This window comes from Lonchura striata, chromosome Z (genome assembly GCF_050655825.1).
Source record: "Lonchura striata isolate lonStrDom1 chromosome Z, ASM5065582v1, whole genome shotgun sequence".
Taxonomy (NCBI): domain Eukaryota; kingdom Metazoa; phylum Chordata; class Aves; order Passeriformes; family Estrildidae; genus Lonchura; species Lonchura striata.
In genome coordinates this window covers 39,694,692-39,709,365 of record NC_140740.1, presented here as the reverse complement: position 1 = coordinate 39,709,365, position 14,674 = coordinate 39,694,692, and the positions used below count along the sequence as shown (strand labels likewise).

General features: G+C 36.1%; 1 protein-coding gene across 8 annotated transcripts in view; it reads left to right on the top strand.

The window, feature by feature from the left end:
• TDRD7 (tudor domain containing 7) overlaps positions 1-13,734 on the top strand; it is a 46,340-nt gene extending 32,606 nt beyond the window's left edge. For 7 of the 8 annotated variants that reach the window (XM_021537123.3, XM_085566473.1, XM_085566470.1 and 4 more), the window contains 11 exons: positions 589-1,169; positions 3,377-3,563; positions 5,117-5,228; positions 6,042-6,244; positions 6,391-6,525; positions 7,909-7,992; positions 8,155-8,289; positions 8,617-8,727; positions 10,148-10,638; positions 10,962-11,122; positions 13,242-13,734. In XM_021537123.3, the coding sequence (XP_021392798.2) occupies positions 589-1,169; positions 3,377-3,563; positions 5,117-5,228; positions 6,042-6,244; positions 6,391-6,525; positions 7,909-7,992; positions 8,155-8,289; positions 8,617-8,727; positions 10,148-10,638; positions 10,962-11,122; positions 13,242-13,462 (2,421 nt within the window). In that variant the 3' untranslated portion in view covers positions 13,463-13,734. The remainder of the gene's footprint in view (positions 1-588; positions 1,170-3,376; positions 3,564-5,116; positions 5,229-6,041; positions 6,245-6,390; positions 6,526-7,908; positions 7,993-8,154; positions 8,290-8,616; positions 8,728-10,147; positions 10,639-10,961; positions 11,123-13,241) is intronic. The other variant, XM_077790512.2, reaches the window with a different exon arrangement.
• The last annotated feature ends 940 nt before the right edge of the window (positions 13,735-14,674 follow it).

Below are 14,674 nucleotides of genomic sequence, written 5' to 3'. Positions count from 1 at the left end.
GGGCATGATGTAGAAGGGTCTAATCAGTTTTATTATGAAATTTATTATGAACCAGAAATTTCTTCCTTGATTTCAGAACCTTTGTAAAGAAAACTAATTCCCTGAGCATGCCAGCAGATAGCCTGCCTGACAGCACTGCCTGGCAAGTGTTCTCTTGTTTTTGAAGTATAGAATCAAATCTCCTTTCCCTCAGAAAACTGAGAGAAACTTTTGTTTATGATCTGCTTGTCTGTGGGGAAGACTGGGGAGGTTAACATGCAAAAGATGTACATTTGTGAAGGGTATCACCATCTTCTGATCCTGCTAGGAGGAAATAGAGACTGTACTTCTTTGGAAGCAAGTCCCAGTTGCATTGCATAGATTAGATATTTGCCTATTACTCATGTACTCACATGTGTTTGGAACCCTTCAAAACAGAGGACGAAGCATTACAGGAAATGCTAATCTGTAGTAACTGCCTCAAGCTTAGGTCCCTGTGGATGTTCTCTTCAAAGTCTGTATAAAATGCATGTTATAAAAGTGTAATTGGCAAAATTATTTAGTGTTAGAGATACAACTGATTATTGACTCTCTTTTTTGTTTTCCAAGGTGGAGAAAATACATGGAGGCGATGCAATTGATGTATTTCTTTATCCTGCTAGGAAAATACCACCAGTAGCCAAAAGGGATGCTGACCAAGAAAAGGCATCTCAGAATGTTACTTCACCAAAAGCAGACCCTTTGTTAAAACCAAATATGGAGACCACACCTGCATCACTCAATAGCGACTTCAAGGCAAAAGTTGTTGGCATCTTGCTGAAGTACTCCAATGGTCTATGGGCTCATGCACTTCCCAAAGTGTACCAAGACACTTACCAAGTAAAATTTCCAGAAGACATTCTAAATAATCTAGAGTTGCTGTCAGATGTATGTGTTGTCGACTATGTATCTGAAGTTCCCAGAAAGGCGATCCTCTATGCTAAACCCCAGAGATGTATTGATGAAAATCTGAATGTCACTGAGAAAGTCAAGAGTCATGATGGTGAAAAGGCCACAGCTAAACAGCAGTATGAAGAATCCAAGGACCAGTACCTAGAAAATATAACTGTTCCTTCTCTAATTACTCCGTCAGAAGGATCTGTGTCCATCATGGTGTTAGAATTGAAAAACACTAATGAGGTCCTTATTAGGCAAGTTTGTATTTTGGAATCTACCTTTTTTGCTTTATTTATAAATCCACACATTCATATTGTGCAGGCTGCCAGAAAAAATTAGATGAAGAGGAGGTTTCAGGTTTTTATTTACTCATTCTGCTAATGAAAATTTAAATCCTTTTGTTCATGTGTTTAAATGGAAATTTTCTGAAACATTTCTGTCCTGAACCAATCACTTTTATCATAGTTTTAGCTTTTCTGAGAATCAAGGCAGATTTAATTTGCCATTGGAAGACTTTTTAAAATAATCTCACTACAACACGAAACAGTATTTAGATATTACTATTGTGCTTATTAAAATACTTTTTGCTTCTATAACTTACACTAACTGGGCATGACTTGAGTGCACTCAGATTCCACTTATAGAAAGATGAGCTTTCATCCAGCAAAAAACTACTAGTGTTTCTTGATTTGGTTCCTAATCAGCCTGGTCTAAGGGGGCAGTGTGAGAAGTGGATAGTTACATTACATCTGTTATTTCCAGCCCACTGTGCACTTAACTCTACAAAACTTTCCTGTACACTTATTAGTTCTGGCATAATTTATAACTTACTGTCCATATGGAGTAATGGTTCTTACCTTTCTAGTCTGATATTTTACGGACATTTCCACTAACTATTTGGGCTGAATACTTTGAGTACCATGGATTAAAATACCATATGAAAAATAAAATTTTATCTATAAAGCAGCTGTTCCCAAATTTTGAACCATGTTTCATGGACAGTATTGAAGTTTCTCAGTTTGTCAGCTCTGTGTAGGTACATGATGATAATTAGTGGTTTCTTAATCCTAGTTACAAAATTACTGCTCAGGTTTATCCATGTACTTCATGGGCAAGGTCATTTATCCTGATATGATGAAACTACCCTGAAAGGATTACTGTTTTTTGCCATAACAAGAAAATGTTCATGTAGACATATAGGAAGGAAACAGTACATGGGCTCTTCTTTTCTTACAGTACATGGGCTCTTCTTTTCTTACATGTCCTATTAGCCTCTTTTTGCTGACCTACACAAGAGCTATGTAGCAGCTGTTGGTTGATGTTGATTTTTGCAGGATCAATAAAATCAAGATTTCTATTTCAATCCCAGGGATGGAGCAGTATCTCTTTACTTTCGTGGTATGTGGCTAAGTTTTTTGTCTGAAACCAATGAAGGCAAAGGTGAAAGGCGCTGGTTTTGGTACCGTTTCTGTTTTGAGACATGGATCAATCCTCAAAGAATTGTAATGTAGTTAGAATAAAAGTGAGACGATAGAAACACTCCTAGATATTTACTAGGCATTCACAACAGAATGTTTGAAGGCAGAGCTGATATACTAGGTACTGCACTTGAATTCTCACAAGAAATAATGAATAAAATTGTGAGCGAAGCAAGAAATTCTGAAAGATTCTTCTGCTTTCTGTTGAGTTACTCTGACTGTCTGTTAAGTATCTTTATGAAATAAATGTTCAAGAAACCTTTAAGTCACACAGATGTGACTGTCACCCCACTTTATCTCCATTACAAAGTAGATAAATGTTTACACAGAAACAAAAAGGCTGTTTCTAGGAAAATCAGAGTTCCTGGAATGTGGTCCGATTTAGCATAATCTTTACAACAGAGTTATGATATCATGTTGTATTACAATATTTGCACTATCTCTGGTATGGTAGAATTGAGTAGTATCATGCTCTGTATGAACAAGCTGAAACAGTAACTAGTAATACAAATTTTTGGGTAAGTTTTCCTTTTGTCTACTCTAATTTGACTTGTTTCTGAAGCATCCAGAACTTCCCATTTGGATTGTCCAGAAAGTTTTTGTACTTGATTTAAGAAGACCTGTGTAACACAAACAGCATTAGTATGAATCATTAGGTCAGCAGCCAAATATCAAGATAAAACTGTTGTATGAGAGAAAACAGCACTTGGTTTAATAACTAATTTTTAAAGATACATTAGATGTTTTGGTTTAGATCAGCCTTAATGAAAACCAGATTAAGATGGTGTTTGTTAGTGACAGAGTAACTTTTTTTTTCTAAAAAGAGAGGTGTTTAGACATGAATGCCTTAGAAAATGTATATAATTTATTCATATATGCATGTAAATGTTCTTATGCTTTTCAGCTTTTTTGAAGTTGCATCCTAACTCTTGTGGTCTTTTTGTTTGTTTATTTGGTTGGTTTTTTTTTGTAAAATATTATAGGTATGTGGGCAAAGATTATTCTTCTGCCCAGGAACAAATGGAAGATGAAATGAAAGCATACTACAGTCGGAACAGTACAGTGTCACCAGCTCAGTCTCTGAGTGTTGGGCAGCTTGTTGCAGTACATGCTGAAGAAGATGCCTGGTTGCGTGCACAGATAATTTCTCTAGAAGACAACAGAGTAAAGGCAAGCAATTACCTGTTTTGGCACTTGGAGAAAGAATTGAAACAAGCTTGTTTTTTAGATACAGTCTTAAATATGCTGCACTAGTATTTTTTCTTTTCTTGCCCTGAAGTACTTCTGTTTTCAGGTACATGAGAAATTAAGACCTTGTCTAAGTTGCATGATTGACAAAATTAAATGGTCTTTCAGGTTTTTCTCCATGAATAGTTTGAGCTTGGGAGTTTTGGTTTTGTTTTTAAAAGGAGCTGGGCCCTATAGCACTTCGGTGAAAATGTACCTGTGATAGGAGGAATGGTTTGAGGGGGACACAGGAAGAGAAAGGGAAGGACAACAGTCATTTGCTCCTAGATTTTGGATCTTGTCTGATGTCTTCTACTTAAATATCTCTGACATGTACTAAATAGAAAAGGAAAAAAAAAGGAAGGGTGAAAGGGTATACTTTCTCCTTCCAGGCAAAACACCACATCTGGTATTTTGGAAGTTGGGAGTTACATTGTATGCATTTTAGTTAAACCCCATTGACATTATCTAACTCCTCTGATAAAATTTTCCTATACAACAGACTCTTCTTGCCATCTGCAGTGAAATTAGAACATATATTAGAAGTATAAAAAAAGTTTAAAACTGCTCAGTTATTTCTTGACTAGTCAGTATTAATGATACATCCTTAATATTTTTGTTTCTTTCCCCAGTTAGATCACCCAGCCCTGCTTAACATACTTTTAAAGTTGAACCATTTTATAAATACTGAAGTAGCGCATGTATTAGAATTGAGTTTTTTCTGAAAGTTAATATGATACCTTTCAGATGTGAGTTGGAGTTGGGTATCAAAACTTTGTCTTGTGCAAGAGAGGTCTTTCGGGTTTAGAGAAGTGGCAAGAAAATTAGTGGTGTGCTTGCTTCTAATTTCTTCCTAGCCAGAGCTATCAGCCCAAAGAAGGCTGCTGCTTCATTGCAGCTTTTGCTGATTATCCTCTTGCTCAGTGTTCAGAGCTTCTTTTTAATATTTGCTATGCAGATATTTTGCAAGATAGAATTTCAAAAAAAAGTTGTAGGAAGTCCCATCAAAGCCTTCTTTCTGTAACTTTAGCTCCAGTTATTTTCTGCCAGTAGTAGTTTACATTCTATTTTCATGCATTGACTGTTGTATTTATATCACAGTAAAGACAAGCTTAAATGAAAATTATTCTCTTAATACTGTAAAAACAATAGCCACAACTTACGCACCTCAGTGGTATTTCAGTTTTCAACACTTTGAAAACTTTGTAAATAAAAATTGTGACTTTATTACCTTTCTTCACATAGTTTGAGATAAAATATGCTGAATTCTTGGAGCACAGTTCCTGTTTAAAGTTGAGATTCTGTAGAAGAGAAGATGGTTTTATAGAGATCTTGATGTGGCTTTCCTTGAAAACATGAACTTAATGGTACTAAACTGGCAAAAAGTAATTTGTCTGTAGGTGTAGAGAATGTGGCACATTCTCTTTAAACTCAAGAAAACATACTTACAATTATATTAATGACCTAGTTATTTTAATTTCCTTTTCCTTTGTCAGGTATACTATGTTGATCATGGCTTCACTGAGTTTGTTGAAAGCAACAGTGTGTGCAGACTACAGAAACAGTTCAGATCACTTCCTTTTCAAGTTGCAAAATGTAAACTGGCAGGTAAGAGAAAGCCAGTGCTGACTGCACACATACTTACTGTTATGCTTACTGTTGGCATACCTTATGTATTGAAGCCTCTGTGAGTCTGGGAGTTCTGATCCTTTTTTGTAATAGTTCTGTATGTGTTTAAAAGATTTTGTTCAGCTCAGCTAGTCTAAGCAGACATGGATATGCATGGAAAGAAGGAAAAGGAAGGAAGAAAGGATGTGAAGAAGAGTTTTACAGAGAATCCTTAATATTAGAAGATGATTTTATCCTGTACCTCTGTAATGGAACTTAATTGTTTCTGCACTTAACATCAATGTCTTTGGCCCTTTAATATACATGAGCCTAAAAAAATAAAAAGAAACATTTACCGTAAAGGAAACGGGTTGTGTGAAGCAATGTACACTAGTACAATATTTTTTTCCATAAATGAAGTACATCTGTTGTGACCAAATTAGGTAATATTTCTAAATATGAGCCTATTTAATTATTCTGAAGTGATCCTAGTGCTATTAGAAAGGTAAATTTATTTATCTTTCTAAAAGTAGTAGGCCTTTTTAACTTTTTTAAAATATTAAATTTTAAATATGTGAAATTGCTGTGAATGAGCTTATCTTATTTTGGTTGGTTGATTTTTTTAATACTTGGATGCTTTCCATTTTTTTTCTACACATTTGCTTCAGCTCTTTATGAAGAGGGTCTTCTTTTCTATTGTGCCCTTCCCCCAAAGATGGCTTTCTTTGATAAAAAAGTAGAAATTAAGTAGATTGCAAGTAGTAGGGGTGCAGTAGAACTTCTGTACACAAAAAGGTATGGTGTGTCTTACAGGACTGGAAGCCTTCTCTGATGATCCTGTCCTAGTAAAGGCTGTGGAATCACAGACATGCTTCAAGATATTTGCTGTGGAAATACTGGAAAAGAGTGATACTCCTCTTCTTGTTCTCTATGACACTTCTGGAGAAGATGATATCAACATCAATGCTACTTGTATGAAAGCATTGTATGACAAGTCCCTTGAACTGCACCTACAGGTACCATTGTCCTGTTTCCTCCTTAATTATTAAAAATTGTTGACTGCTGAGGTCTTAGATGGACAAAAAACAGTAGTCAGAAATTTGCTAAATTTTGTGAGGGCTTTATTTTTTTCCCTTTCCTTGTCACACTCATACTGTTGCAGGTAGATGCACTATATACCAACGTCAGAGTAACCAGTGTTTCCTCTGATGGGAGCCTGTATTGTCAAGTGCCATCCAAAGGCTTGTCTAGACTTTCTGAAATATTGCAGAAACTAGAAGACTACTTTATTTACAAGGTAAGTTCCATGGTGAGGGAAGTGGGGAAATCATGTAGCATTTCTCCAGAGAGTACCAATAATTTTCCTTGCACATAAGTGTAAGTTTCTGTGGTAGCCATAGACTGTTCAAAAAGGCTAAAAGTTCTCTTTCTAATTTGTGGTTTTTTGGGGTGCACTTTCTGTGTGAAAAGTGTCTTTTGATGCTTTCTTTTCAATGTCAAAGTTATGTATAGGAGACATTTTGAAAAGTCTTAAGTCGCTTTAAAATGTGGCAGAGAAGTCTGATGCCCCACCAGCCATTTACAGATACATGCAACAATCCTTATTAGACTCAAGGGAATTTAGGCAAAAGAGAAGAAATTTTAAGATAATCAAATTTGTAAGAATTAAGATAATAAATTTTGTAGTTCAGCTGAGCCTGGCAAAATCAAATCATGCAATACAGATCCCTGGAGGTTCTGCTAGAACTGCTGCTTGTGAAACTATGCTGTCAAAGTGTTTTAGGTGTAGAAGTTGAGCTTTAGACCTATTGTGCAACCATCTGGAAATATGTTATGCTGAACGTATTTCATTTATCAGGATTCAGTTTCAAGCAAACACTGAAACACTAAACACTGAAAGATGTCTAAATATTTTGCTGAAGTTGCTAAAGTTTAGCAACACAAGTTCCTAAAAGTTGCTAAAATATTTAGCAACATAAAGACACTAAAGAAGGCAGCCATAAAGGTGTTTCAAGAGTTGTATTCTTGGGAGAGAGTGCTTGACATTTTCTTGCTGCTATCAAAGAAAGATATTGTTCTTCAGATTCTTTTAATATCAGGCTTTGCAGCTTATCTGGACAGTTTTAACTCATTTTGCCCAAGAATTTAAACCTATTAAGGTGTTGATTATTCTTCAAATGGAGTTTCCCTACTTTTTGTACTCTAGCCATTGCCTTGTTATGCTATGTAGCATTATCATGGTACCTGTCACCCCTATGAGACTTTCATTTGAGTTAGCAGTAAATTTGGTTTGTTATATGTCTCAAGAAATTGTATGTTCTAGAATATAAGCTAGGAGCTTCTTCACTTGTGTCATAGGTCTTAACTGCTCTTGCTTTTTAAGTCAGGTAATTACTGGTAATTTCCTAGTCTTTTCCCAAATGTGGTTTTTTACCCCTGTCACTTCATGTTCTTCCAATTTCCCTGTGTAAGGTACAGAGTTTGGGATTAAAAGATTTACCAACTGGGGAAACTTAAAGCAATGTGATAAGAAGTGTTTCTAAAGCTGTAAAAATACTTTTTATTTGAAATAGCTTTTGCTTCTCAGTACTGTTTATGACATGTGTTGCTTTTGAAATGGTTAGTTGAGTGCAGATAGTAATAGCTCTGTGCTTTTTGACTTTTGTTTTTATATTTGCAGCAGACATCTGAGTTCAATGTATTGGTACCTTTCTGTGGCAAAATATGCTTGTTTCCTTCCAAAGGAAAATTGGCACGTGTAGAGGTAAGAAGTATTCAAAAAACAGCTAGAATTTGACGACACATAAATGTCTCTTCTTCTTGTTTAATTCACTATGAATGTTTAGTTTCCATGAAATATTTTATAATGTATTTGTCACTGTTGGGTTTTTGACCTCAAAATTATGCTTTTGCTTTCTTCTTGCAGATAAAAATTATTCACACTAGACAGGCACTTGATGTGCAATTTATGGATAGTGGAACAGTTGCAACTGTAAAAGTATCAGAGCTCAAAGAAATCCCACCACAATTCCTGAGAGAAGTAATTGAAATACCTCCTCAGGTATAAAGACATGTTAAAGTTGACCTGTATTCAATCTCTTGGCAGTGTTTGTAGTGCTTCTGCTTCAAGGTTTATGTACTGAAATTCTGTTTTGTTTCACAGCATTCAACATTGCAGTGTATTTTATTGTGTATCTTTGCCTGAAATAAATCACAGTGTAGTCCTCTGAGTTGGTGGATGTTCTGTATGTGTCATGGTACTGGATTTGTGTTTTGCTCTTTCTCTTTCTGTTTGTCATATATGATTGATTCTGTCAGCATTATTCTCTGAAGTGAACCAGCTTTCATATTAATAAATTACATCTTGTATACTTAATTCTGTTCTTAGGCTTTGAAGTGCTGTCTGGCAGACTTGCCACCTAACACTGGCATGTGGACTCCAGATGCTGTACTGTGGCTGAGAGATGCTGTAATAAATTGTCCTGAATTTAGCATGAAGGTAAATAGTCAAAATGCCTATGAGACCTGAAATCACATAGGCATGTGGAAAGAGCATTGAAAAAACAACTTCAAAAGCTTAACAACTCATCAAATTGGTTTTTGTTACAGAAGTGTAGAAGTTTGTAACCAGCTAAAGGACATAAGTACTATTGTTTTCTTAGCAATTTTGTTTTAAAACTTACTTGCTTAGGCCTGTTAGAATCTTCTCTTTTCTGCTCTGCTGTGAATTTTGCAATTTTCACAGCAGCTGTTCACATGTTGCTGTCCAAGTCCAAATATGTAACTAGAGTTATTTTGCCACTGATCAGAAAGAAACGCAGTTGTCATGTTTCAGCACATAAAAATATGCAACTTCTGAATTAATCTTAAATTACTTTTATGCCTCTTGTGAGCAAAGCTTTTTCTCCTTCTAGTCTTTGAAAGCAGTTTAATTTTTTGTTTGCTTTTTCTAAATGACTTTGTTTTAGTATATGCTTTATATAGTTAGAATTTCTCTTATCTTTGAGATAAAATTATTTCCATTTACAACGTATCCTAGATAGTTTAACTAACTGTTTAAGCTAGTTTAATACCCTTCTAAAGGAAATCTATTATAACTACAGACTAAACAATGATAATTTCTTCTTAACCTTTTGATTCCAGCTACTGCCAGACACTTCGAAAAAAGTGCTTTATAGCTTTCCATAACCTTCTTGCTTGCTTTAGTCTAAATCTCTATTCTGAGACTTACACCTGTTGCACCTGGCTTTTCTAGACATCCTCTTCCAAAAGAGTTTGAATGTGGTGCTAATATTTGCTGTATTAAATTATAGACAGCAGATGCATGCTTTAATTGCAGAAAGTTTTTTATTCCTGGCTAGGAACTTCAACATCATTAAAGGAATGTTGCATACTTTGTCAAATTAAAATTTAAGTGCTTTACTATTAATAATGTTAGTATATCTGATGGTAAATAGGAAATATTTTTATGTAAGTGCTTGAAAATTACATGTGAAAGAAACCTGGAAGCTTTTTTCTTTTTTTTTCCATCTAATTTAGCAGGCCTCAATTCCCATAATGTCAGGAAGACAATTTAAAGGATTAGGTGTTACTATTTAATAAGTTTTTTAGATCTGTATGGACACTGGCTACTGTTCTTCTGAAAAGAAGAATTCTACACACAGTACTGTGATTGAACCTGTTGGATGGAACAAAATTCAAGTTTTGTGTTTGGTTTAAGTTAGTGGAATTGCTGCAGGTGCTTTTTATCTGCGGTGAATGGCTTATTACCCATGGGTTCTTTAATGTATCTGGGAGAACACTGAAAATGTTTCTGTGCATAAATGCAATGAACTATTACTGCTTTAGTCTTCTGTACAAAATCAGATGTGCCTTTAATAGTTACTAACTGGTTGTTAAATGGTATTTTGTGTTCCAAGGTGATTAAACAGGATGCTTCAAAAGGAATTGCACACATTTACTTGTTTGCTCCAGAGAATTTCCCAGACATGGATTGTAGCATCAATAGACAGATCAAAAATGCAGACTTGTGGAAGCATCAGAAAGATGTTTTCTTGAGTGTGACACCCAGTGGGACTAGCTTCACAAAGGCTGTAGGTGATGCTGTTCCAGCTCTACAGTTACCTAGTGGGAAGCTGGAGAAGAGTTTTCCTGATTTAGGCAGAGAACCCAGCAGTGCAGTGTCCACCATTGAGATGCCACCTCCTCTACCCTTGCCAAAGCCTGGTGACCTCATGGATATCTACGTCTCAGTGGCCTGCCATCCTGGTCATTTCGTTGTTCAGCCTTGGAATGAGCTTAACAGTCTGTATGCCCTAATGGAAGAAATGATCTTGTACTACAGCAGGGAAGAAGAGAAACCTGTGACCATTGAAAAAAATAAGCTGTATGCAGCTAAAATTGGAGATGAGTAAGTAGATACTTAAATTATGTAAAATCTTTAAAAGCAAGCTTAACTCTGCTAAGCTAAGCAAGCCTAGCTTTGCTTAGTCTGCATTGTAAACAACATAGCAGATGTCCAATGGTATCTGAGAGATTAAGGGAGTTAATGAGATTGCAGTCTCTTCATGCTTCCATATTGTAGCTGGGATAGTTGACTTTTATTCAGGTAAATACATATTTGGGAAGTCTGAGATATGTTGGTTAAGATCTTTTGGTTGTGCATTATTTTTCTGGTGCTTTGACAGTGTCTGAATATGAATTCAAATGGTCTGGTTTTGTTCTCCCTTTTAGGTGGTACAGAGTCATAATAAAAGCGATTCTTAGAAATGGGTTTTTGTCAGTGTATGAGCTGGACTATGGCAAACATGAGTTTGTCAGCATAGGGAAAGTACAGCCACTCCTGGATACGTTCAGAAGACTACCTTTCCAAGCTATCACAGCTCAGCTTGCAGGTAAGTATCAAGCATTTGCAATTGTTCTTGTTGAAGTCTTACATCAGTGGGCATATGAAATGAATAGAAATTTAAAATGGAAAAAAGTCAAGGGTTATGTAATTGGGTTTCTTCTGCATGTTTATGTGCTGCTTTTATTCTTGGCATAGGCGCTGATGATTGTGTGTAATTAGTTTGTGTAATTTAATAGAGCACTTTAAGGTACCATCTTTTAGAATTAAGACTGCTGAAACTTTCCCAGCAGCTGCTTTTCATGGTCATAAAATTTATTATTTAATGTTTGTGATATCTACTATGCAAAAGACACAAGGAAATAAAAACTTAATGTTTTTGGATCCTTTAACACAACCAATTACCAAGTATGAAAGTTAGGATGCATCTGTTGGTAAGAACCTAATGTTCTGAATATCGCAGTTTATATTTAGGAACCTAGCTGAATTTCTAGGCAATTTTTTAATATATATATATATATTTATCCTATTGTAATTTACAGCTCTCCAGTGCATATTTGGAATCCAGATTTTCCTGATATATATTGGTTTTCTCCAAACAAAGAACTCCATAAGGGGGCTTTCAATAAGCTTACATAAGATAATTTCCTTGAGAATATGGCACATAGAGAGTGTGCATACATCTGAGAGAATTTTAAAAATAAAACCTGATCTCTCCTTGCTGTCTTTTCTTTCATTTCAAAAATTTTTCTTCATTTCTCTGTTGTGTTCATATGTATACATCTCAGCTGCTGCTTTCTGATGCTGTTTGGTCAGCACTGCTCTAGATTTCAGTCACAGAATATGCTTGTTAGAAGTGACAGGTGACAGAGTTAGTGCCCTGTGTCTTCTGTGGATTTGCTTTCCTGCATAGCCTCATTGTGACCTTGGGGATAGCTTTAAATTAATGATTTGTGATGGATGTGCTACTGACAGGCTGAGGTCCTCAACGTGCAATGCTGTAATGTTGCTGATTTCTAGCTGTGTCTGTCTTCTGGAGGACCATGCTCAGCAAGCCTGCAAGTCATCAAGTTTTCCTGCTTCACTGAGTCTCCCACGTAGCTAGATAAATTGCCCCTGAGATGCTTCATATTGTCAAAGCAGGCCATCTGAGCCTGGAAGATCAGTAACTATTGTCCTGCAATTCTTCTAGTTTTTTCTCTCTGTTTTTATGTCTCATACCTCATAGTCGCTGATCTGTTTTCCTGTAAAATCCCATTTGTATTCCCATTTGCATAATGCTTTCCTAGCATTAATTACTCTTTCTTAAGTGTTGATTAACTATTGACTTTTAATTCATTTTGGAATTGAAGGCAGCTGTGTTCTTTGTTGTCCTGTCAGTGGCAAGCTGCTGCTGATAGTAAAAGCAAAATATTGTTATTTTACCATTCTGCTTCTGTTAGCCACAAAGTGGCTTTTGGGCATTGCAGCATGATATTTGAACTCCTGTGTCTAAATGCTGTACGTGAGCAGTGGTCTGGGGAGCTGAATCCCAAGTCTGCAGGTGCCACTTATTTCTAGATGTATTGCAGCCATATTCAAAAACTTGTTTATGTTCCTGCAGACTTGACTTTGTGGGACACTACTCTGAAAAAAGTAAAAACAGTTGTGAGGCATTTAGGCATAACTTCTCTTTGTTTCTGGCCTCTGTATGTCCTGTTTGGGACTTGAAGGTTTGACAGGTGTTTTAGTAACTGATGTTACTTTAAGATTAAGAAAATCTAAAGCAAGGCCAACGGGACAAGTCATGTCAGCACCCTCAAGCTGTAGATAAAGAAAGTTTGTTTTGAAAGGATCTTTAGTTTCCTTTTCATCGTGGGTCCTGATAAGCCCTGGTCATGCAAGTTAGTAAATATCCTCTGAATGCTCAGTGAGTCAGTGTATTTGCCGTTCACTTCTGCAAACACATCATTATCTTTAGACTTCAAGAAAAAAAAAAAATCCTAGTCTGTGTAATAATTAAGCATGTTTGTGTGGGAGATGAGTGAGCTTGTGTTTCTTTTCTAGATTTAAGTTGCCTTCATTAGTACTTTAAAATCTCTTTTCTCAAGAATTTAACCTCACACCACTACTTTTAAACTTGTTCTAGTCTATAAATGACCTTCTGTTTTGCTTTACATTTGTCCTAGGAGTGAAAAACCAGCAGTGGTCAGAAGAGGCATCAATAGTGTTTCGGAATCTTGTAGAGAAGAAACCTTTTGTGGCACAGATACAGGCAATTAATGACAGCACTAACTCTTGGGATCGAAAAATACTGACTTTTCTTGTGGACACATCTCATCCACATATTGATACATGGATTCATGATTTTGTGTCTCAAAGTCTTGTGGAATTTTCAAAGGGTGATTAATCATCACTTCTGCAATGTAGCAGCTTAGCAATAAAATAAGTAACAGGCTTTGAAGAGAAATATAACTACTACATGGCCTTGAAGACATAATGGGGATAAAATTGAAAAATCTGTGTTTGTGTAACAAGTTTGGAGTCTGTTGACTTCAGTTGACTTCCTGAAAATTTTCATGTTGTTTACCATTGTAATGCTAGAATATTTGAGTTAAATTATTTTAAAAGTTATTTATCAATAAAACAATGTTCAGTTTTGTTCTTGTGATCATTCCCTAATTTTGGAGGGATTTTTTTATCTCATAGCTATTATTCAGAGTTGTTACAGAACAGTCCTTCCTTTAACAAGTGTTTTTTATTTCTGAATTTATTGTCAGAGCAATATTGTTGAGCTTTTCCCATTTCCTTAACTTGGTAAGCTTTGAATAGTGCCTTGTTTGGCATACTGCATTTGTGGAGCGGAGCATTCTCGGACAGCTGTGCACTTTGTGTGCTCACTGCTCTGTTCGCTGTTCTTTAGCAGTTGGTACCACTTTCCTGAATTCTCTGCTTCTCTCTTCACCCCACCCCTCTGATCAGCTGTTAAATTCAAAGCATTCCTTTCCCTCATTTTTGATAGCTTGTTCTCATGTATACTTCTGAGAATCTTCAGAGGACTTTGCTCCCTGGAGACAGGAGGAAGCAGTGTCCTATAAGCATGGAGATGGGTCCTTAAAGTCCTCTGAACACAGTATTTTCAGCCTGCTTTAGAACCTACTTTATTTTTGGTTTTATAAATATTTAGAGGAGGTGCAGACATTATTATATTTCATAGTCTGCTGTCTCAATTTAAATTTGCTTGCCATAGTCCCTTGAGATTGTTAAACACAATATTAAAGCTTTATAAAATGAATGCCAGTGATGGGATTTTTTCTGCTGTGCACGGCTGTGTAGTATTTCTAGTAGTACACAAGCCAAACTAAGAAATTCTGATGTAATGCTGTTTGCAGGAGTACAGGAGACTGGACAGAAAGGGAAACAAGACTGAAAGGTGCCATGCATGTGTAATAGTAGGGTGGGAGAGAGAAAATGCATACAAATAGTCTGAGTAAACAAGCTGTTTCAGCATGTAGGACTTACCATTTGCACTCCCTTAGTCTGATTCTGGTGGTGGTCTGGAGAAGGTCTGGGCTAAGTCGCAAGGAGTCCTCTTGGAAGTCTGGTGCCATGTCTCTCTGGA